This window comes from Benincasa hispida, chromosome 5 (assembly GCF_009727055.1).
Source record: "Benincasa hispida cultivar B227 chromosome 5, ASM972705v1, whole genome shotgun sequence".
NCBI classification, from domain to species: Eukaryota; Viridiplantae; Streptophyta; class Magnoliopsida; order Cucurbitales; family Cucurbitaceae; genus Benincasa; species Benincasa hispida.
In genome coordinates this window covers 50,498,012-50,521,844 of record NC_052353.1, presented here as the reverse complement: position 1 = coordinate 50,521,844, position 23,833 = coordinate 50,498,012, and the positions used below count along the sequence as shown (strand labels likewise).

Genomic DNA, 23,833 nt, shown 5'->3' with positions numbered 1-23,833 from the left:
AGGAGAGGCATGATGTTACACAAGAACTATGACACTTGTGCCTCACGCCATTCATAAAGATAGTATGCTAGACAAGCGTTGCAGTGCTGTCCTGCAACACCGCAATGTTTTTTATTTGATATGGCGCATGAAGAAGCACTCCTAATTTGCTCTCCATCAGTGTCGCACGTTTTGGTCTGTTTAAACTATTGAGAAAATTGGTGTAAACTAAAAATTGGAAAATTAAGAGAAATATGAGAGTACGAAAAACGTGAGGATATCTATATAATTTATTTTAAAATTAGTTTTTTTAACTTAAAAATTTCAAATAAATTGATCAATAGGAGCATTTATTTATTTATTTTTAAAGTCATTTTTGTCGCGAAGAATTAACGATTTTTATTCAAATATTAATGATTGAGATATTTTTGAACTTTTATTAAGTTAAAGATATTTTGGACCCATTTTAAAAATTTATAGATATTTTTAAAAGAAAACATTAACGATTTGGGTATATTATTGAAAGTTTGAAAACTTGGAAAGTTGCGGACATGTTTTCTTAATTTAACGTCAACCAAAAATAATATCACACACGAAAGCAATTTTCGATCAGACAAATATCCAAAGTTCCACCACACAGAGCAGCAGAGTCATATCTTCTGCCTTATTGTCGCTCTTTCTCTAATGTTTGTTCTTCAAAGAATGGCGACTACCACTGGGTTACTCTTACACCCTCCTCTCGTAAGACCCACTTCGCCCAATGTCTCTGCACCTCGTTTCTTCCTTACAGTTGCAACCCAATTTGCAGGAAACAGGGACAAATCTCTTTTCCCTCGCAAGAAGTCCAATGGGTTTTCCACTTCCATTGCTGTGGCTACTGATTCCTCAGCACCGTCAATTTCGACCCAGAACGAGGATTTGGTGGATACGCACGAGGACCAAACCGAGAAGATTGTTCTTCCAACTAATGAATCCTCTGAGAAGCTTCTCAGAATTCGTCACACGGTGATTCTGTCTTTTCTTTGATTTTTCCTTATGGGTTTTGGGGTAAATGTTGTTTGAATGTGGGTATAGATTCTTATCTGGGAATTTGGGGAATTTCTATGATGAAGGTTGTCCTTAAGGGGGTTTCCCAGTGTGAAGTTTAGGTTTGAACTAGGGAGGAGTTTCATAACTTAAACAGGGTGTTGCTAATCAAGAAGCGGTTTTCTGATTTCCATTCTGTATCTTGGAGATAAGATTGAATGTGGACTTTAGGTTTTCTTTAATTTGAATTACAGCCCCTGCAGGATGTTTGTGTGGGGCTGAGTTGAGTTATGAAGTTTGAAATTAATACGTTGGAGTTAGGAACTATGTGTTTGGGTGTAGAGTTGTGAAGATGAAGTTTTTCGTTCCTCAATAAATGTGTAAACTTTAGTAGTAAATACTATTGAGGTTGGTGGCATAGAGTTGAGTTATTTAACACTGATTCATGAAGTTGGTGGACCAAACATTCCTTAATGTATGGATGTGTTAAATCGTCGCATGACCCAAAAAGTTAAATTGATGAATGAAGATAAATTTAATGTTATATCATCTAAGACAATGTCCTGTCTGTATACTCTGAATTACATTTTGCGTTGTTTCATCAACTGCTTGATATATACTTTTTCAAATTGCAGTGTGCTCATGTAATGGCCATGGCTGTTCAGAAGCTCTTTCCAGATGCTAAAGTCACAATTGGACCATGGATAGAAAATGGGTTTTACTATGATTTTGATATGGAGCCCTTGGGAGATAAAGATTTGAAGAAAATCAAGAAGGAGATGGTTGGTATACCAAATCTATAAGCACTGAAGTCACTGGGTTTTTTCTTTATTATTTTACATTACAAGGTTTGGAATATATACGTCTATGCTTTTAGGGTGTGGGATTTATTTCTCATATCATCTGTAGGAACGCATTATTAGCAGAAACTTACCACTTGTAAGAGAAGAAGTTTCAAGGGATGAAGCTCAAAGAAGAATTGAGGCAATCAATGAACCTTACAAGATGGAGATTTTGGAAAGCATAAAGGAGGATCCCATAACCATCTATCATATTGGTAGGGATTGCAATCATCTTTGGTACTTCTCTGTTCCACCTTTTGATATTTTCTCGTATTTCATACTCAGACAACTTTTGATATTGTTCTTGATTGAAGGCTCTGATTCTTTTATCTTCTTTGTAATTGAAATTTGACTTTGGCTTATGAATGGCTAAAGTTTTTGAGTTTCTTTTTCTTTTTGTTTCCTGGATTGATATAGATTGGGACTTCACAAGCAAAATATTGAAAAGAAAATACTCCCAACCACATTTACAAGTTTCAGAAAACTGGTATTCAAAATGAAATTTCATTCGGCCATTCACCCATAAGAAGTAAGAGCAGGATTTGTTGGAGATGACTTGGCAAATGCTAGAAAAGATAATGTCAAAATTTTTTTTGGGGTAAAGGTTATCTCTTTTGCTCTTTATTTAACAGAGCTCTCACAAGGGGTGTTGAAGTCAGAAGTGCTTTTGATTTGAACAAAAGTATAAAGTGTTCTTGTAAACACCTGATGTGTTTTCTAATGTGCTTGATATTTATCTTTCCCTTTTTTCTTTTGTGGAGAGATTCAATCTTGACAAAGATACAGTTCAGGAGATTTTCTTCTTTATATTCATGATCCTTTTTTCCTAAAGATTTAGGACATGTTTAGATTTTTGAATGATTTTCAACACTTGAAAAGTCATTCCAAACAGGTCATTATTTGAAAACTGAAATTGTTCTGTAGCTGTGTTATGATCGTTGATAAGTATCACGTTGCTGTTAGGATTTTAATGAGAAGCAAGTCTCGAGAGACTCACCCGTACTTGAAATTAACTAATTTCTCTGTACTACTCCAAAGTTCAAAATGTTCTCTTGATTGTTATTAAGAGGATATCAGTAGCTGCAAAAGACAGCAAATGGTAGATCAGTTATCTTGTAAATTAAGAACATCTTGGTTTATTTTGATCAGTTCGTATTTCCACCTGTAAACTTTATTTTTAAGATTAAATTTGTAATGCTCTCTTCAGACTTTAATTGGTACACGGCAAAGCTGAAAATTTTTATAATATATTGATTCGTTGTAATACCCTATATTCTTCACAGGAAATGAATGGTGGGACCTTTGTGCTGGCCCCCATGTTGAATCTACTGGGAAAATCAACAAAAGAGCTGTTGAACTTGAAACAGTTGCTGGTGCCTACTGGAGAGGAGATGAGAAGAATCCAATGCTACAGAGGATATACGGCACTGCTTGGGAGACAGAAGAACAATTAAAAGCATACCTTCACTTCAAAGAGGAGGCCAAACGTCGTGACCACAGACGGCTTGGGAAAGATCTTGATCTATTTTCCATTCAGGTTTAGATTTTCTCAAAATCTATTATGATCTTCTTGTTAGTAGCTAAAGTTATGCTCTTAGATTTTTCGGTCTGAATTATTGTAGAATATTGGCTGAACACAGGATGATGCTGGGGGAGGTTTGGTATTCTGGCATCCAAAGGGTGCTGTCGTGAGGAGCATAATAGAAGATTTATGGAAGAAATTGCACAGGGAACGTGGTTATGATCTGCTATATACACCACATGTGGCGAAAGCAGAGCTTTGGAAAACCAGTGGTCATTCAGACTTCTATGGAGAAAATATGTACAATCAGATGGATGTTGAGGACGAGCTTTATCAACTTCGACCTATGAATTGCCCCTACCATATTCTATTTTACAAAAGGAGGCTCACCTCCTATCAAGATTTTCCTATTAGAGTCGCAGAATTGGGGACGGTATATAGATATGAGCTGTCCGGTAGCTTGCACGGTCTTTTCCGTGTCAGAGGTTTTACCCAGGTGCACTTTATGTTGGATGCTGTCATTTTCTTTTGTGCTCGTTTAAACTTTACAAGTTGTTATCTGCTCTATGCAGAAGATCAAAATTTCCTATATATGAAGGATAGAAGTTATATTTTGATTGTTCCTTGTTTGTGGCTTAATCAATTTTGTGGATTTTGCAGGATGATGCTCACATATTTTGTTTGGATGATCAAATCAAAGATGAAATTAGAGGTGTCCTAGATCTAACAGAAGAGTTATTACTTCAATTTGGTTTTAACAAATTTGAAGTCAATCTCTCTACTAGACCACCAAAATCAGTGGGGAATGATGAGATCTGGGAGAAAGCAACATCTGCTCTTAAAGATGCTCTAAGTGACAAGGGGTGGGGCTATCAAATTGATGATGGTGGTGGAGCCTTTTACGGACCGAAAATTGATATTAAGATTGAGGATGCGTTGGGAAGGAAGTGGCAATGTTCAACTATACAGGCAATCCCTCAACTTAATATTAAGAATCTCTCACTTTCCTGAAATCTTGTGATTTCTACAACCTGAAGTTCAAGGCGGTTTCTTTTGATATATGATATGACAAAGCCATCTGACTTGACTATGGTTAAGTAAAACTGGTCTTCTTTAATACTTTATGTTTTCAGGTTGATTTCAATCTACCTCAGCGTTTTGACATCACATATGTCAATTCGAACTCTGAAAAGAGGAGACCTATCATGATCCATCGTGCAGTTCTGGGATCCCTGGAGCGATTCTTTGGTATTCTAATAGAAAATTATGCTGGGGACTTCCCATTATGGCTTTCTCCAATCCAAGTTCGAGTTTTGCCCGTAACAGATGCCCAGGTATCATATATAAGCATACAAACTCCAGCAGTTTGTGATTATATTAGTAATGTCATCGTAATAATTTGCGGTCCTGTCTTGATTATGAATGAAAGTTCATTGCCAATAAAACCCATGCAAGAAATTCATCAAGTTTTTAGGTAGAATCATGTCCATGATGGCGAGGTTCATTACATTCCGAGGGATGGGACCGTATAAATTTGATTTGCTAACTGAATCAATTGCATAGATTCATTTTAGGTATTAAAGTAGTGGTCTTTCAATGAAATCTCCATTGCATTTCTATCCCAGATCTCTTACTGCAAAGAGGTGGCCGAAAAACTCAGAGCCATTGGCATTCGAGCTGAAGTCTGTCAAGGCGAGCGGTTGCCCAAGCTTATTAGAAATGCAGAGACCCAAAAAATACCGTTGATGGCAGTTGTTGGTGCCAAGGAAGTCGAGACGCAAACTGTGACAGTGAGATCAAGGTTTGGTGGGGAGATAGGGACCATAACAGTTGATGATTTTGTTGGAAGAATCAAATATGCCTCAGAGAATAGAACACCATTTTGAAGTTCTTTTCTAGGATGAACCATGGCTATTGAGGATTTACCTTCTGATTTAAATTTCCCCATGGAGGTTAATTCCCTTGATGAGCAGATTCTCATTGTACTTTTTAATATTCTTTCACTCAATATTTTGACTGTAAATTTCTGTCTAATTTGTAGTTAGATGAGACTTTGATTTTGAGGATTTTCCCCCTCCTTTGGAGTGAATAATGAAAAAAAAAAAGATATACTTAGTGCCTTTGATTATTCACATTTTAACTAATCTTACCAGACTAATCTATCCGATCTTACAACATTTGGATCCTAAGAAAACTCGTAGGATAATCCTAAGACAATGTTCCATTTTCTCATTCATAATAAATTGTTAGGATTCTTCTTCCTGCAAATGGTAAATCCCAATTTGATCCAAGAAATTCACAATGCACACACTTTTGTGACTATATATTTACTTCAAGGAAAGTTAATAATAAATTGTTAGGATTCTTCAAATGGTAAATCCCAATTTAAAGGGCTGAGATTCCTCTCCCAAGAGCCAAACACTCTTCTAAATTCTTCACACCTCTAGCTATACTCTCCTACTATTTATAATCCAAAAACTTAAACAAACTTAATGTCTAATTACTAGAATACCCCTTACTACTAATCATACTAATTATTTTCATAAATTTATGTAAAACTGCATACAAATTTTAGAAAAATAAATTAATTTCTGATCTTTTTGGTTATTAATTCCTGATAAAAAAAAAAAAAAACAAAAATGGAAGATGGAACTATGATTACTTTTGGCCTATATAATATAGGTATACTTTAAGCTAAAGGACAAAAATGGCAATATTAGAAACAAATAATGGCTTTTTTGAACTTGTAACAATGTTTTCCTAGGCAATAGGAATGTTGATTGCTCAAAATCCAAAAGAAAAAATAGAGATTAAAAAGACTACACAAACTGACTATCTATACCTATAGGAATGTCAGTCTTGATTTGAAAAAAAAAATTCGATGAAGTCGCTACAATGTGATTGTCTTATAATAACTTCTAGATGAATTTGCATGCTTCTACTAACTATCAAATCTAAATTCAAGTTATAAATTTATAATTTCTTTCTCAGATATAACCACGTAAAATTGTCTGTCACAATGTGACAGATTTTTCAAATTATTTCTTCTCATATTGAAGGGGATTATATTTTTAGCAGTTCAATAATATACATAAAATTTTAAAATTTCATGTTATTTAGTATTTATATGATCTCCAAAACCAAACATATATGGTGTCTCTTAAATGATTTAGCAACATATATCATGGGACAACAATCAACTTATTCCATGGAGAGTCATAACTACCATTCATACAACCTAGTATATATATAAAGCAAACTCCAATATTTATTCACACATGAATGGTAGAGCCAAAAAAACTTGAGGTTGAATGAAACAAAAGCTTCTTCACCACCAAAAGAATTTATGAAAAAGCTAAAATAGCACCTAAAATTAGGCATCAAACTTCTTGTGGCCCATGACGTTTCTTCATTCTACTATAAAAACTTCACTCCTACACACACATTTTCATCAAACCATTCAACCATGTCTTCACCAACAATCTCAAGATCAACCACAGTCATCTTCTTCTTCTTTCTTGGTCTCATCACAAATGCCCAAGCTGCTGATTTCCATGTCAAAAGATATGGAGCAAGAGCCAACGGAAATTCAGACGATAGTCAGGTTTTCTTCACCGACGTTCTTAACTTTTTTTCTCATCAATCCAATGTAGTTTCCTTATAATAACAATGCAGGAGTGCAGGTGCCCCCATTAACCAAATAAGTAGATTTTGAATTAGGAGGCAGCTGTATTGTGATAGTCTTATCGAATAATCTTTCGGGGTCGTGATGGGGTTATTTTGTTTTTGTCTGTTATTAGGCCATAATGAAAGCTTGGAAGGATGCTTGTATGTCAACAAAGCCAAGCAAAGTAGTGATACCAGGAGGAAGATATGTAGTGGATTCAATGAAGTTTCAAGGGCCATGTATGGCTCCCATTCATGTTCAAGTGGAGGGAAGATTGCAAGCTCCAACCAATATTAAAAAAATGAGATCTGATGACACTTGGATTGCCTTTCAGTACATTAATGGCTTAACTCTCTCTGGAAGTGGCACTTTTGATGGCAGAGGATCTCTTGCTTGGAAGCAAAATGAATGTGCTTCTTCTGGCAAATGCAGCTCTCTCCCTATTGTGAGTCATCTCTCTTTCAATAGGGTTCTCGTTTTTTTTTTTCTTTTTATCTGTTCCTTAAAAACTTTCAAGACATCCATTTTGTTCTTATTAACTTTTAGTAAACTCGAATATGGATCGAATGAGCTAAAGTGAAGTTCATGTTTTACGAAAAACATTTATAAGTTTTCTTCCTTTTGAAACAGAGCTTGAGATTCTTCAGCCTCAACAACAGTTTAATCAAAGACATAACTTCAACAGACAGCAAATTCTTCCACATGAATGTGCACAACTGCAGGAATGTGACCCTTCAAAACATCAACATCGACGCCCCTGGCGACAGTCCGAACACAGATGGAATCCATATCGGTGGATCGAGTGGGGTGACTATAAGAAATGCTAGGATCAAAACTGGCGACGATTGCGTGTCGATTGGGGATGGAAGCCAACAAATTAATGTGGAGAAAGTAACATGTGGACCTGGACATGGAATCAGCATTGGAAGCCTTGGAAAGTACAAAAATGAGAAACCTGTGTCTGGAGTCACTGTGAGAAATTGCACAATTTCAAACACAATGTTTGGAGTTAGAATCAAAACATGGCCAGATTCTACCAAAGGAATTGCTACCAATATGCAATTTGAAGGGATTGTCATGAACAATGTGGGCACTCCCATTCTAATTGACCAACAATATTGCCCTTATGGATTGTGCAAACACCAGGTATTTATATATATCTAATACCATAAGTTAACCCGTTTGATTACTATTTGGTTTTTGAAAATTAAGTTTGTACATATCACTTCTACTCATGAGTTGCTTTGTTTTGTTATCGATCTACTTTTTTTTTTTTTTAAACTGATGTCTAAATTCATGACAAGTTTTGAAAACCGAAAAAGTAAGTAGACCATATTTGGTAACCATTTGGTTTTTGAAAATTGTGCTTATATAGATTCCATCGAGAGTTAAAATAAGCAACGTGGGATTCAAGAACATAAGAGGAACATCTACAGCTCAAGTAGCTTTAAAGCTTGTATGTAGCAGAGGGTATCCTTGCAAGAATGTGAAGCTATCAAACATAAACTTGAAATACAGTGGCACCAATGGCACAGCCATTTCAGAATGTTCCAATGTTAAGCCTGCCCTTTCTGGAAGAGTAGTCCCACCAGCCTGCACTAGGGCTTTTGCAGCTTGAATATTCATGCAAATTTATTATTTTACAAAATAATATTTTAGCACCCTTTTCATGCTTTTCAATGTAATATCAGCATGATGAGAGGTGAAGTTTATAATTAATTGTATTGTAACCCACAATGGGGCTTTTCTTCTTTTTAATTATATATCTACATACAAAATATAGCATTCTATATACTAATTTTTTGTATTCCTTGAAGTTTTGTGGCGGGAAACAGAAAAACCTCTCGGTACTATCATAGGAATAAATAAAAAAATTAGAAGAAAACAAAAAAGAATTGGGAACACAAAAACTAATGCGGAAAAACTCCAAAATGGAGAAAAGAACTGCAGACCAAAAGAATTTCACTATGTAAAAAATTATTATACACAGTATACAAAAATCTCTCTTGGACCTCAATTACAAAAATACTCTCTCAAAACATTATATCACTCACATAACTGAACTAGTATACCGAGATTTAAGTGCTTCAAATTGGGATTATTAAAAACTAAAGACATAGACTCTTTTTATAGTATTTGTAGCCTATCATTTTTTTAAACATTTCAGAAGATTCAACAATTACTCTTTTAATATTTTGCTGAAACCGAAGGAGAAGTGTTTCTTATATCATATATATGCATGAAATTGTAATCAACTTAAATATAATTTTACTGGACAAAATATTCCTTACTTTCTTAAAATTTGGAGGAAGGAAACACATTTGTAGAATTATCTTTGTTTCGATAAATTTTGAAATATTTTATTATATTAGGGAAGGTTTGGTTTTGAATCATTTGATAAATAATAAAGATATTGAACTTTTTACTAGAACAAGCCCATACACCTGAAAATTATAGTTTTATTTTAGTATATAAAAAAGTTTTATATAATTTGACTCAAATAATGGTAACTATTTGACGAGAATGTCAAAATAGGAATATTTTAAAAGGTAAAAGATATAATTGTTGGTTCAAATATATTTCCATCATTAGATCGTGATGTTTTATATCTATGGTGTAAATCACACCAATACATGAAAGTACACACCGCTTCATTATGTAACTATTTCAACCAAAATAGTTGTAAATGGGGGAAAGAATATGATTCTCTATTGAAACATAATCTTCACTATAATGTTGTAATTTTTTATCTATGATCTACATCATATCCATACACGCAAAGATTTGTCACTTGACCCAAATAATTATATTGGAGAAAATGATGTGGATCACACCCATACACGAGAGAATATACCACTTCACACATAACTACCTTGACCTGAATAGTTGTAACATAGGGCAAAATAGAAATTAAGGAAAATTGCTAAGGGTAAAATGGGGATGTTAAAAGTTTCACTCATGGCCTATTTTATATATAGTATAGATAAATTGATTGTAATATTTTCTTTGGCTAAAATTATATCTTAGTTCCTAAAGTTTGGATGTGTTTTTCTAGTTTAGTTTCATCTTTCTTAAATATGTATTATCGCAGCTTTTTAATATCATCATGGATAGAATTCCTTTAATAGGCGATTCATGGGCTAATAATAATAATAATAAGAAATTGTTGTAAAATTGAATAGCAAAAGGAGATACAATGGGAATATGTTTATCTATAAAATATAATATTAAAATAAATATAATATAACATAAGAAACTAAATAAATAAAATAAAATAACAACCAAATTTCTCCAGTCTTTGTGGATTTATGTTTGTTGATTTCGTGATTCGAGCTTAGGAGTGTATTGTATAAAGTAATTGGAAAAATGTGTAAATATGAATGATGCGTGATGCGTTAGTGACACGTTGATGCGTTAGTGATGTGCAATAGGATACATGACACTCCTCTATAGACGTTCAAATTTTTCTGACTCAGATCCAAGTATAAATCCAACTCAGGTTCTTGGTAAGTCCAGGGTCGAACTCAGGGATTTAGATTTAAAGCTAACGCAGACCTTGCATTGTAACTGTTGTAGAATTATCCTAAGTAAATGTAGAAATGAGTTATTTACACTAAGCTGCTGTGTGTGTGCAAGAAGATATAAAAGAGTCAAGTGGAGGATAAGGGGTCGTGTGGAAAATGGAGTTTGATGCAAGTGATATGCGTCGATCTAAGTTAGATGTACATGAACAAGAATATGATGCGAATGAGATGACTTGTTTATCTCCGTTTATGCATTAGACACTATTCAGTACTTCTCAATGCGAATATCATACAATACCTATCTCTAGGATGTATGTGTCAATCACAGGATGCAATAAAACATTGGTGCGTCTATCTCTAGATGTACTAAGCGTTTCTTACTTAATGTTGGCTTACTTATTCTCTCGAATAATTTAAGCTAAAGCTGCTTTTACCAATTGATTTAGTTGGCTTAAGCGTTCGAAATGGAATTTAGCATGAAGTTATAGATGCATCCAACATAAATAAGAAATAAACAATGGAAAAATATGATAGATCAAATATGTGAATTTATAAAGAAACTGATTGTCTTTACAAAACCAACACTTAATCAAATGAGAAGATGAAATGAAGGGAGTCAAGCCGCAGAGTACAATCTCTTGTCCTCTTTGGCTCAATTCTGGTTCGTGTACAACCACTTGTGGAAGAATTGGAAGAAATGTCTCTCTCGAGCTCAGTTTCCTTCGCTCCTTGATCGACAATGGTGGTGGTTCTCTTCCCTTTTTTTCTTCTCGACACCAAAGCACAGCTCTACGATCTCAAAATTTCAAAATTATGCAATGAGCTAAGAGATTAAGATTCTTTTTTTCATCTGGTAGGATTTCTTCTATTTATAGGCGTCGGTCTTCTTCAACTTGATGATGGGCACGATGACATGTAGAAATGCACGTCATCTTAGGCCTATGAGGGCTGTTAAGCAGAATATGCAACAATTATGTTAGGAATTCATGAGAAAATGAGTTTGCGGCATTCAACATTAAGAATCTCGGCTAACCCACTATTATGCGTTAAATTGTCTATTTTTGTAGCTAACGTAGGAAGTGGACGCAGACGCGGAAGTCGGGCTATCGCATAGACGATCACATGCACGATCGCATACGCTCGACGCATGAATATTGCACCCATTAACCGCATGCGGTGATCACATACAACAGTCCTATGGGTGTTGTGGCAGTTGGGCGAATGCATCCATCACATGGGAATTGTGGTCGTCAAACAGATGCGGTCATCACATTGAAGATGCGGTCATCATGTAGAAGTTGGGGTAATCAAGTGATTGCGGTCATTTCAAGATTGCGGCTACACAAAGATAACCATAATAGCAGGATCACCGCAAGGTTGGTGGAATGGAAGCATCAACGCATATCTCGAGAAAATCAAAAGATGATGTTGACATTTCACCTACCACACCGTTAGCAGCAGAGATTCAGAAAAGGATCAACGCGCCGCTAATACCAAAATCAGAGCAGGTCCATTAATGCTGCGATGATTAAGCTCTATAAATAGAAGCCGCCGAGCATAATTTCAAAGTATCCAAGTTTCGGCCTTTGGGTGGATCCTTGTGATCCAGACGAACGCGTTAGAAGAAGCTTGAGAGTTCTTCATCTCCCTCATTCATTTCGAGTGACGACCGGAGCCTTCGTCGGAGTTAGATCTTGAGAGAGTCAGCTCCACCACCCATCCATGGCACCACCGACAGCCTTGACACACATCTGCTGGAAGCAAGACATCGCTTCCAGCTGGTCATTTCATTTTCTCCTCTTTTCTTATATTGTATTGTATTACATTTTGGATTAAGGAATTAATACATTGTGTGTTCAATGCATTTCTGTGTTTCCTTCGATTCCATCTCCATCTTTCTTTATTTAACATCCTTAACTTTCATCGCATCACTTAGTGAGATTGCTTGAGTATCGCATACTTAGTCATGCAGATTAGGGATATGAAGCATGTAGCAAATCACTGGAAGGTGTGCATTGTGTGAGTGTGTGAGAAAACCTTATTTGCTTAGTGTGAAGCTGTAGCAATGCTTGTCTATAGGTGGACGCAACATTTGTCTATGAGTAAAGTCAGCAACAACTAACTGCCTGAGAGGGTAAGTGGTTGGTCGCATTAAGCAATGTAAGTTATTGTTCACTAGAGATAGGAATAATCTTGCATCAGCCAAGTTTATGTGGTTACCTTGTCTTATGAGCGCATCATTCATCACTTAGGCATACTTGGAAGAGTAATCTAAAATCCAAATCTAAGACTCGAGAGAGCGAATTGGAACGCATAAGCAAGAATGGGGAACTTAGAAATAAGCTCCGTTTGCTATCACACAATGTATGCACCCTACGGAGAGGATATTGCATGCGTCCAAGAAGTAGGATGTGGTGGCTATATGCGGTCATCCCGACCTTTTTGTATACACATCGCATACATCCTAGATTTGGGCTCTAGTGTGTGTAGCATGATCGCATAGCTTGGATTGGCTGAGGTTGCCCTTGCGGTCACTCTTAAGGGTTGCAATGAAGACATCCTCACATTTTATCTATTTTCCATGCTTTATTACGCGTCAACGATTGTCGTATCTCTACCTCTCATTTATATTCTCATTGTTTTGTATGTTAGTTAGGAGTAGGAGTAGTGTTAGCTTATACCCCTCCATCATTCTTTTATTCAACCGCCACATACACATTACCGCATATATCTAGCTACAAGTCCCTGAGTTTGACCTTGGATTACCCGAGAAACTTGCGTTCGCGTTATACTTGGCGTGAGCGCAAGAAAACTTGTGAATAGGAACGCACGGTCATCGTATACATTCGTTAACGCATAGTTCATTCCAACGCATGACCACTGACGCATGATAATCAACGCATAACCTAAGACATGCATCGCATATTGTGTTCACCTAATTTTTCATCAAGTCCTTGGCGACTTGGTAATTAATTTTTCATCATTAGGCAACATTAAATTCCATACCCTGGTCGGCCGTTTGACACTCAGATGCTTTTCAGACGCCGCCCGTTGCAGATGCCCATGCTTACAAGTGGTGATTTGACACAAACCTGAATCAATGAATCTTCCTTAGGTATAGATTTCACGTCGCATGCCCCATGCATTTAGACTTTTCCTGCGACACTTTTCTTAATCATGCGTTAGATTTTTGTTGAGATCCTGCAATATCATGCGTTAGTGCCGCAGTATTTTAGCAATAAACATTCTTTTGCATGAGTTTGATAATGTTCGAGTAATTCTATGCGTTTTCTCTAAAAATGATGATATTTTATCATTAAAGACCCTAATTGTTCCAACTTTTGAGCCACAATAACTTGTATTTCTACAAGTTATCAATTTCTCTCCAATCTTCACACTATAAATAACACAAATGACCGTTATTTATAGAAATTGTGGCAACTAGGATGTGGCTATTTGGACACTAATTAGGTATAATTTTGTGACACATGGGGTAACATGTTGAAAGAAACATGATCTTTTTGGGATGGGTGCCTATTTTGTATAATATTTATAAACTCCCTCTTAGATGCCCATTATATATATAAAATATGCCTCATTAAAACCGTACTAGGAAAAAATCCAATAGGGATAAAAATCCTAGTGAAGGAAAAAAAAGTACATATTTCATATAATCTAATACTACTAAAAGAATTGAGATCTTTAAGTCGTCGCATTCCAAAGTTGTGCACCAATTTTTTAAAGGTTGCAGTAGGTAATGACTTTGTAAATAATTCTATCAGGTTATCATTCGAACAAATTTGTTGTACGGTGACGTCGCCATTTTCTTGAAGATCATGAGTATAGAAAAGTCTTGGTGAAATATGTTTTATTCTATCTCCTTTAATATAATATTCTTTGATTTGGGATGTACATGTTGTGTTGTCTTCATGTGGAAGATTTTTTACTAGAAAACAAACCACATGTTCCACGAATGTACTGAGTCATTAATCTTAGTTATACACATTCTCGACTTGCCTCATGAATTGCAAGAATCAACATGATTTGAGGAAGTAGCCATTATGGTCTGTTTCACTGATTGCCATGATATAGCAATTCCTCCACATGTCAATAGATAACCTATTTGAGATTTAACTTTGTATGGATAAGATAAATCTCTAGAATCTGCGTAACCAACTAGATGAAAATTTGTTTTAATAAAATAAACCAATATCAATTGTTCCTCGAAGATAACCGAGTATATGTTTAATTTCATTCCAATGTCTTTTTGTTAGAGAAAAACTATATCTAGCTAATAAATTTACTGAAAATACAATATATGGTCTTGTATTATTAGCAAGATGTATAAGTGCACCAAATGCACTAAGATATGATACTTCAGGTCCAAGTAGTGCTTCATTATCATATCGAGTTTGAAATATATATTTCTTCATATCTAGTGAATAAAATTCCATTGGAATGTTCAATGGATGTGTTTTGTCCATATAAAACCTTTCCAAAACTTTTCCTGTATGAGTTGACTGATGAACAAATATCCCATATGCTAAATACTCAACTTGCAAGCCAAAACAAAATTTTATTTCTTTCGAGTTCTTTCATCTCAGATTCTTTATTAAGATATTCTATTGCTTTTGAAAGCTCTTCAAAAGTTCCAATTATATACTTAAGTCATCAACATATATATACAATTATAATAGAAAATTCAGACTGTGATTTCTTTATAAAAACACACGGACATATTGAATTATGTTGACATTCTTCTTTCAACAAATATCCACTCAGGCGTTTGTTCCACATCCATCTTGATCGTTTCAATCCATATAGCGATCTTTGTAACTTCATTGAATACCATTCCTGGGAACTTGATTTACATGTTTTACGTATCTTAAATCCTTTTGGGATTCTCATATAAATATCATTATCAAGAGATCCATATAAATATGCTGTGACTACATCCATAAGATGCATGTCTAGATTTTCATACACAGTCGGCCAATTAAAAATCTTAATGTAATTGCATCCACCACTGAAGAATATGTCTTTTCATAATCAATACTAGGTCTTTGTGAAAAACCTTGTGCAACTAATCTTGCTTTATATCTTATGACCTCATTATTTTCATTTTTTTATTTCACAAGTACCCATTTGTATCCCACAAGTTTGACACCTTCTGGTGTTTGGACTACTGGTCTAGAAACTTGACGTTTTTGAAGGAACCCGATTAAAGGTCCTTGAGTGGAAGCGGATTGTCTCAATTTCCCAATTTTCACAGAACTTAGATTTTACAGAAAATATATAAAAGATCATGCATTTAATTCATAAATTACAACATGCTCATAAATATGAAATAGAAGAATAAATGGGTTTGAAACCCTTACCTTTAAAGATCTAATCTTCATTGAAAAATCATTTGGTCTCTAATTGGATACCATCGCGAAGGAAACCTTGGTATTCTCTGGGATGAGAACCCAGGAGTGTGGGCTTTGATTATTTTGGTAGAGAGAGTAATTTTTGAGAGAGAAGATGAATAGAAAAATCAATCTCCTGGAACTTTTCTGTAGAGAGAATTGTTTCTGTATGTCACACCATCTATTTTTCATACATTGTAGAGAAGAGGGAACCACTTCCCACTCACATGTCTGAGAGAGCAAAAGGAGGGGAGGCTCCCAAAAATAGATTTTTTTTTAATAAATAAATGAATAAATTAAAATAAATAAATAAATTGATTTAATAATATATATATATAATAACTACCTTATCATATAATATATATTAAACTATATGTTATATCAAATATAACATATAAACCTATAGTTTCTATATTGTATCAAATACAATATAACCTATAGTTTCAATTCTTTCTATAGCTTTTAATATAAATCCCATTTATATTAAATTTAACTATATGAAACCAATTCATATAATTAATATTTGAATCATATTCAATATTGATTTCCTTTCAAGTATACTTTATATTATAATGTATCAAATACATTATAGTAATTATATCATATATAATTAAAATTAAATTATATATTATATAATTAATTCCCTCAAATAATTTGAACAATTCAAATTAATCAAGAAAGCGATTCTCATTTATTCCCATTGAGCTACCAAGGGGACCTCATGGACCTGTAGCTTGAAGCTCCAATGATACGTGAATAATTAATTAAACTCATTTAATTAAATTATTCACCATCGTTAATTGTCGGACACTCCACTAAAGATCGAAAACTGTAGTTTTTGCACTACAAATATATTTTTGTGTCCATTGGATATAACCAGTTAATAGTATGATGACGCTTCACAAATTCCTTGTAAGCACAATTAAGCTAAAATTACTGTTTTGCCCCTATAGTCATATAACGACCCGACCCCCTAGGACTTAAGTTAGGCCGTTACTAAATACATGCATGAATGAAACTTAAAACGTCACTCTATTATGGTGAAATAAATGTTAATTAAATAAGGTAAGTTCAAAAGACTTTCATTAAATTCAAATACTAAAAACAATAGTAGGGTACCCATAAATCATAAATGATAATAAATAAGTCTGAAAACGATTCTTAATAGAAAGTTTTAAACATCAAAACTGAGAGTTAAGAAAAACATAAAAAGAAATCTAAATCTCATGAGCGGAAGCATAAAACTAGTCCCAGTGGCTCGATCACGAATTTTGCTTGTCCATCGTCGGTGCATCTCTACCTTTACCTGAAACAATAACATGAAAAAGAATTGAGTATAAAATACTCAGTAAGTAACCCTACTACTGGGGTCAGGTTGGACATCTATGTCCTTTAGATGCCTACCTCTGGTGGAACATATAAACTGTCCTAGTTCTCAGGGGACACATACATACATGAAAAACTGAGTTCTATCCTATTGTAGCTAAATATGGCCACTACCTCTGGTGAATCCCAAAGGAAACACAATCTAGTGAATTTCAAAGGAAACACAAACTGGTGAATCCCGAAGGAAACAAAAACTGGTGAATCCCGAAGGAAACACAAACTGGTGAATCTCGAAGGAAACACAAACCTGTGAATCCCGAAGGAGACACAAACTGGTGAATTCCAAAGGAAACACAATAACTGGTGAGTCCCGAAGGAAACACAAACTGGTGAATCTTGAAGGAGACACAAACCTAGTGGGCCTAACTAATCAGTAAAATCACTAGCATAGGCTCGACACCATAATTATCACAATAACTCTATGACATATATTTATGCTTCAACATCATGGCTCTACAACAAACACACATGCCTCAATATCCACAGATCACATACAACCTCATGGAATCAAATATCATCTCATGCTAGCATTCAAGTATCCATATGCACAAATACATCTTTCATATCCTCAAGCAAAAATGTACAATGGTTATACTAACTATCAGTTCATCATGCTGTCATTTTACCGTAACATTCATCCATCATGCTAGCATACATCCAGTGACTGGTGTAACGATAAAAGATTATTTCCTTATCATTCTATGTTGTTCCATCGCTTATGCACACTACTGATGTATGAATGGATGATACAAGCTCATGTCCCCAGCAACGGCGTCATAAACTTATAACGATAAAAGATTATTATTCTCTATTATGCGTGCAATGTGATGATGAATCATACAAGCTCATGTTGCCATAAACTTGACGACTAAATTTTATAATATTTATCTTTATCTAACTCTAACGCATGGCTTGTGAATGAAATGAATGATGTGCTAAATGCGCTCAAGTGTTCTGCGATAAAGATAATTTTATGCGATACTACGTTCTAAGTGTCTACGTTGATAGTGATATGCTTGTAGTATGCGATGAAGTAGTGTGTGTCACAAGTTTCCTTGCGCTGAAACCAAGTATAATTCCAACGCAAGTTTCTCAGAATGATCCGAGGTCGAACACGAGGATTGTTGTCATTAATGACATACTTATGTGATACATGTGATCAGTTTTAATAATGAATAAAGAATGTTAGTTGTACAAAAATATAAATTGCAATGAAATAAAAATGCATTGTAAAGTAAATATGCGTTGATAAAGTAAAGTGCTAAACTACTATGATACATGATACTGAGGTCGAGGACTGACTTTGAAGTTGTACAAAAGAATTGATGTATGCGATGGCAAGTCTTATGAATGAAGCAGAAAGAGAAAGAGTAAAGAGTAAAAACATTACAAGTTTGTCAATCATGTTAAGGACGCAACTAAGGTTCCGCTTTCCCTTGGCGTACACCTCTCAGTGATCGGCCGCGTTCCCATATGTCTATGGTGAAACAGAGATGAACGTGATGAATGCAAGGTTGTTTCCATCTCTGGAAATACTTCTCGCTTTAGTTAACACATTCTTCTAACCTTCTCTCGATAGGCGGAATAACATCTTCACTTCTGCTCTCACAGGTGAAGATGTCGTCAAGCATGCTTTAGTTAAACTTAATTAATTCCATAACACGAATTAACTCACTCGCTTAATTCTCACTTTTTACCCCGAAGATTAAGAATACATCATGGAGAAAATGGATTATGAATATATGGAAAGAGACAGAGAGATGATAATGGTGACGATGATAACATTTAATTCTAAAATTAAGTGTTTGATACATGTTGTGAATGAAGGATTAAAGAAGATGAATACAGAGGATGAAATAGAGAATAGTAACAAATACGGAAAGAGTGTCAACGTCTTGACACAGATCTCGATCGGAGATTTGCGCTTGCTAGCGTATGGAAGTGGTGGAAAGGAAAGCTTCCCTCTCAAACTTGCTTTCCTAGTAGAATTGACCTTTGCACAGAGCTTCAGCTTCGAGAATTGGAAGAATTCTCTGCTCGGAGACTCACCCAGATTTACTCTGTAGTCGCTTCAAACCAGCCTCTCTTTCAATATCAGTATATGCACATCTCTATGTACACATGTATATCTCCATCAACGAATTTGAGGAATCTATTTATAGGCCAGACCTTGGCTCTTTGAATTTATGGTTCCCACTGTATAGTTAAGGTAGTTCCTGAAATGGCGGAATGGAAATTCCTTTTTGTTACGCAATCAATCCGTCAGAAATGTACCACTAAAAGCTGTACACTTGTCAGAATCATTCGCAAATGCGTTGCTCTTCACATCTTCGATCGATCGCCACATGCAATGTTGTTTTTAATTACCGCATGCGGTTGAAATTGTGTTGATCGCTAAAGCTCAGGATCAATTGTCGCATGCATCGTCATTGCGTTGATCATCTGTTCGTTCTTGATTGATGGGCGCAATGTGACGTAGATGCGTTGTTTATTTTGTCTTCGAGCCATGAACGCATGCGGTGACCCATTTCCTGCAAAACAGAAACTGAAACATTCTATTTGCCACCGCAATGGTGTTAGTGGGTGTATTTACGACATTTCATAATTTTCAGATTTCTTAGCCAATTTCTATACTATCGACGCAACTTTCCTCTCTTTTTGTCACAATATCTAAATAAAACAGTATAAATAACTTGTATTTCTACAAGTTATCACACCCTTAAATTTAGATATATGCTTGTCCTCAAGCATATCTTCGACTAAGGCAATATTGTTCAATCTGTGCCGATTGGTTGCTCTGAATGCTCCATCTACACAACATTACTTAACAATGCAATTTCCTTCTATCCTTGATAATTCATAAACATGCCCTACTTTATTCTTTTATACAACGAATCTCTACTAAAAAATTCCTTTCTTGTTTTGAAAAGAATGTTTACCTCTTCTTGCAAAAACAACTTGGTGCGTCTGTATGCGGTGGTCTAGTTTGCGTCATTTTATTAGAGACTGTTGATCATGGTTACACCTTTCGTTTTGGCTTGCTTCCACGGGTGTCATGCGAGCATCCAACTACGGTTATGTGCCAATCTCAACTTCAACTCTTGATTTTCAGCTAAGTTTTTACTTTTACTAGTCAGAGGAGTTGTCTCTTATATTCTTATTTTCTCTCTTTTTTCTTTTTTGATATTGTGCTGATCTTGGAAACCCACCTTCATTTTGGCTTTCTCCCATGGGTGTCATGCAGACATCCAACTACGAGCAGGTTCCTTTCACGACTTAACTCTTATCAGGTTGGGATTTTCCCTTGCGCTGACGTTGGAGTTGGTATGAAAATAATTTTTTTTTTGATAATAATGAACGCATTTTCCTAATGATGACCACATCCGCTTGATCGAATCTGCTCAGACCTTCCCCACCCCCAAATTTTGAGATGTGCAAGGTCCCCATTGCATTGTTTTGGATAGAATAGACAAATCACTTAGTCAAAATTTTGAAAAGAAGGTTTGAGTAGAGTCTTGAAGTATAAAAGGTAAAGCAGTGCTATTGCTATGAATTATCTAATTATTAGTCAGAAAATGCAAAGTATAAGAAATGTTGCTAAGGGTATACATATTACTCATCATGGCAGCGCAATGAATAACGTAAAATAAAAGATAAAGAACATCGCAATAATTGACAAAGGATGATAAGTAAGAGGCTAACATATACGGAAAGAATAGTTACTCAGTTGTATTAAAATTAACCAAGTATACAAAGAATTACAATTATCGCAATACAAAATTTGAATCATGTACAAAGAATTAAGAAATAGCTTCTATACATAAAAATGATGAATGAAATAAAACAAAAGAATGACCGCAACGAAAAATTGTAGTTCTATTAAGAAGGTGGCACACCCCCAAATTTAGAGTTGCGGCGGGGGCTCAAGAGGAGAATTTTGCGGAGGAACTCAAGGAGCTTCATTAAAATGTAGATGTTGCTGTAAATGCGGAGGCACCATGGGACCATGTAGATAGGCTATAAAAAAGTTAAAGTACTCATGGTTGCGCTTTGCCACTTGTCTTTGGTTCAAGTGGATCGTGTAAATATTGCATTGAATGTTGATCAGCACCTACAGTGTCATCGCAACACTGCGTTGCAACTCTACTGGGCTCTCTTGTAACTCTGTTATTAGTTGGCAGAAGAATTCGTGTTGATGAGAGAGAAGAGAATGCATTTCTGCTAAGTCAGCAGCTAGGGTTGCGGTGGTGGGTTGTGCCTGCGATGTTTCACCATCAACGTTTTGGGGTTAAGCAGAAGTGCCTTCACCCAAATCGTGTGGGTCATCAATATGCGGCGGTGGAGGAGAAAAATGTGGTGGAGATGAAGGGGAGGGAGATGTTACTGGAAATGCGTTGGGTGAATTGGGAGCAAGGAGGAGATTCGTAAATTGTTTAGGGAGTGGGGAAAGGGGTACAACTGGTGGGCTTGGAGGGCGAATAATCAAAGGTAAGGGGTCCAAAGGTATTTGATCTTGCGGTGGTGGCTTTTGGACTTTTTCCTTGCCTTTGTCAACTTTGCGCTGTTTCTTGGGCTTTGGCTACTGCGACGCATTCAAATCGATAATGGGCCTTTTAAGTGGAAGCTCGGGGCAATGAGGGGAGTCTTTGAGAAGCATTCTCAAGATCTTGGTGTTGATGAGGCCATGGACTTATGTCATTGGTTCCTCTTCAATACCTACACCTATTGAGAGGCATAAGCTCGAAACTGTCCAAGGAAAGAAATACTGGCCTCTTACACGCCCCACATAACGACGGTGCACGAGAACGAGAACGCTACTTTATGATGGACGCGCGATTTGGGTTTGAGACGTCGATCGGGAGGCGGCGCAACTTGACCGGTTGGCGAGATCCGACGCGAGCAAAGAGGTGAGGGTTGTCGAGAGAGAGAGATGCGAGCAGTGGAGGGTGTTTGTGGCGGTTTGTGGCGGGCGGCGGGAGTTGAACGGCAGCTAGAGCACGTGAATAGCAAGGTTAAAATGGGGGGAGGGGTCTGCGTGAGGAAGAAGAGGAGGGGGGGGGAGAAAAAGAAATAGAAAAGAAAAGAAAAGAAAAGAAATAAAATATATTATATTATATTTTATTCTTTTCTTAATCCACATAAATTCTTTAAACTCCTTTCCTTTTAAAAACAATTAACTCCTGCCATTCAATTCCAATATAAATAATTTCCAACGTCAATAATTAAATTCTCGCAATTACACTTAAGGCCCAAAATTCTAAAAATGTCTTCAATTAATAAAAATTACTGAACTTACATTAATACTAAAAAATACGGGGTGTTACATTCTTCCCTCCTCAAAGAACTTTCGTCCTCGAAAGTTCATTCTTGAAATTGCTCCGGGTACTGGGCCTTCATCTCATCCTCTCGCTCCTAGGTAGCCTCCTTGAACTAGTGATTCTACCACAAAACTTTCACAAAAGCAATTTCCCTGCGGTGCAATGTCTTTACTTCTCTGGCGAGGATCTCTACAGGCTTCTCTTCGTAGCTCAAGTTGTCATTCAACTGCAAGGGCTCGAAGTTAACTACATGGGATGGGTCTGCCACATACTTCCTTAGCATCGAAACATGGAAGACATTATGAATTGAAGACAGTGCTGGGGGCAATGCCAATCGGTAAGCTACAGGGCCAACCCACTCTAGGACCTCAAAAATTCCAATGAATCTCAGACTCAATTTCCCCTTCCTGCCAAACCTCAGAATACCTTTCATGGGTGCCACCTTTAAGAACACTTTCACACCAATCTGAAATTCCAGGTTCTTACGTCTTACATCGACATAGCTCTTCTGTCTGCTCTGAGTCGTTTGCATACGAGCCCTCATCTTTTGTATTGCCTCATTCATGGTCTGCACTAATTTAGGTTCTAACAATTTCCTCTCTCCTACCTCATCCCAACACACAGGGGATCTGCAACTCTTCCCATATAGGGCCTCAAAGGGTGACATCCCAATAGTGGACTGGTAGCTGTTATTATAAGCAAACTCCATTAAATGCAAGTGAGCATCCTAGCTTCCTGAAAACTCTATGGCACAGGCATGCAACATGTCTTCCAATATCTGATTCAATCGCTCTGTCTGCCCATCAGTCTGTGGGTGGAAAGCTGTATTGAAATCTAACCAGGTCCCCAAAGCTGCCTGAAGACTTTTCTAGAAGTTAGATGTGAAACGAGGGTCTCTGTCCGACATGATGGACACAGGCACTCTGTGTGATCTCACCACCTCTTTTATGTATATTTGTGCCCATTTATTCATTGAAAAGGTGGACTTCCCAGGTATGAAATGTGCTAACTTTGTAAGTCTGTCTACCACAACCCATATCACAGTGAAACCTTTGACTGTCCATGGCAACCCACGATTAAGTCCATAGACACATGCTCTCACTTTTTTTCTAGTACACTCAATGGCTATAACAAGCCTGCTGGTTTTTGCCTCAGGGCTTT

The 23,833-nt window shown here is 36.1% G+C and overlaps 3 protein-coding genes across 3 annotated transcripts; 2 read left to right on the top strand and 1 right to left on the bottom strand.

Moving 5' to 3' along the window:
• The first annotated feature begins 663 nt into the window (after nucleotides 1-663).
• LOC120078312 (threonine--tRNA ligase, chloroplastic/mitochondrial 2) lies at nucleotides 664-5,509 on the top strand. The gene is made up of 8 exons (XM_039032546.1): nucleotides 664-984; nucleotides 1,641-1,787; nucleotides 1,915-2,062; nucleotides 3,131-3,384; nucleotides 3,488-3,865; nucleotides 4,030-4,338; nucleotides 4,503-4,703; nucleotides 4,995-5,509. Exons 1-8 carry the CDS (start codon nucleotides 664-666, stop codon nucleotides 5,253-5,255), a joined length of 2,019 nt encoding a protein of 672 aa, XP_038888474.1. The 3' UTR covers nucleotides 5,256-5,509.
• Nucleotides 5,510-6,833: 1,324 nt separating this feature from the next.
• LOC120078381 (exopolygalacturonase clone GBGA483-like) lies at nucleotides 6,834-8,793 on the top strand. The gene is made up of 4 exons (XM_039032647.1): nucleotides 6,834-6,973; nucleotides 7,170-7,481; nucleotides 7,667-8,182; nucleotides 8,412-8,793. The coding sequence occupies exons 1-4, from the start codon at nucleotides 6,836-6,838 to the stop codon at nucleotides 8,652-8,654; spliced, it is 1,209 nt and encodes a 402-aa protein (XP_038888575.1). The 5' UTR covers nucleotides 6,834-6,835; the 3' UTR covers nucleotides 8,655-8,793.
• A 14,000-nt stretch (nucleotides 8,794-22,793) lies between these two features.
• On the bottom strand, nucleotides 22,794-23,237 carry LOC120077378. Its single transcript, XM_039031263.1, has one exon. It carries the CDS (start codon nucleotides 23,235-23,237, stop codon nucleotides 22,794-22,796), a length of 444 nt encoding a protein of 147 aa, XP_038887191.1.
• Nucleotides 23,238-23,833: the final 596 nt, after the last annotated feature.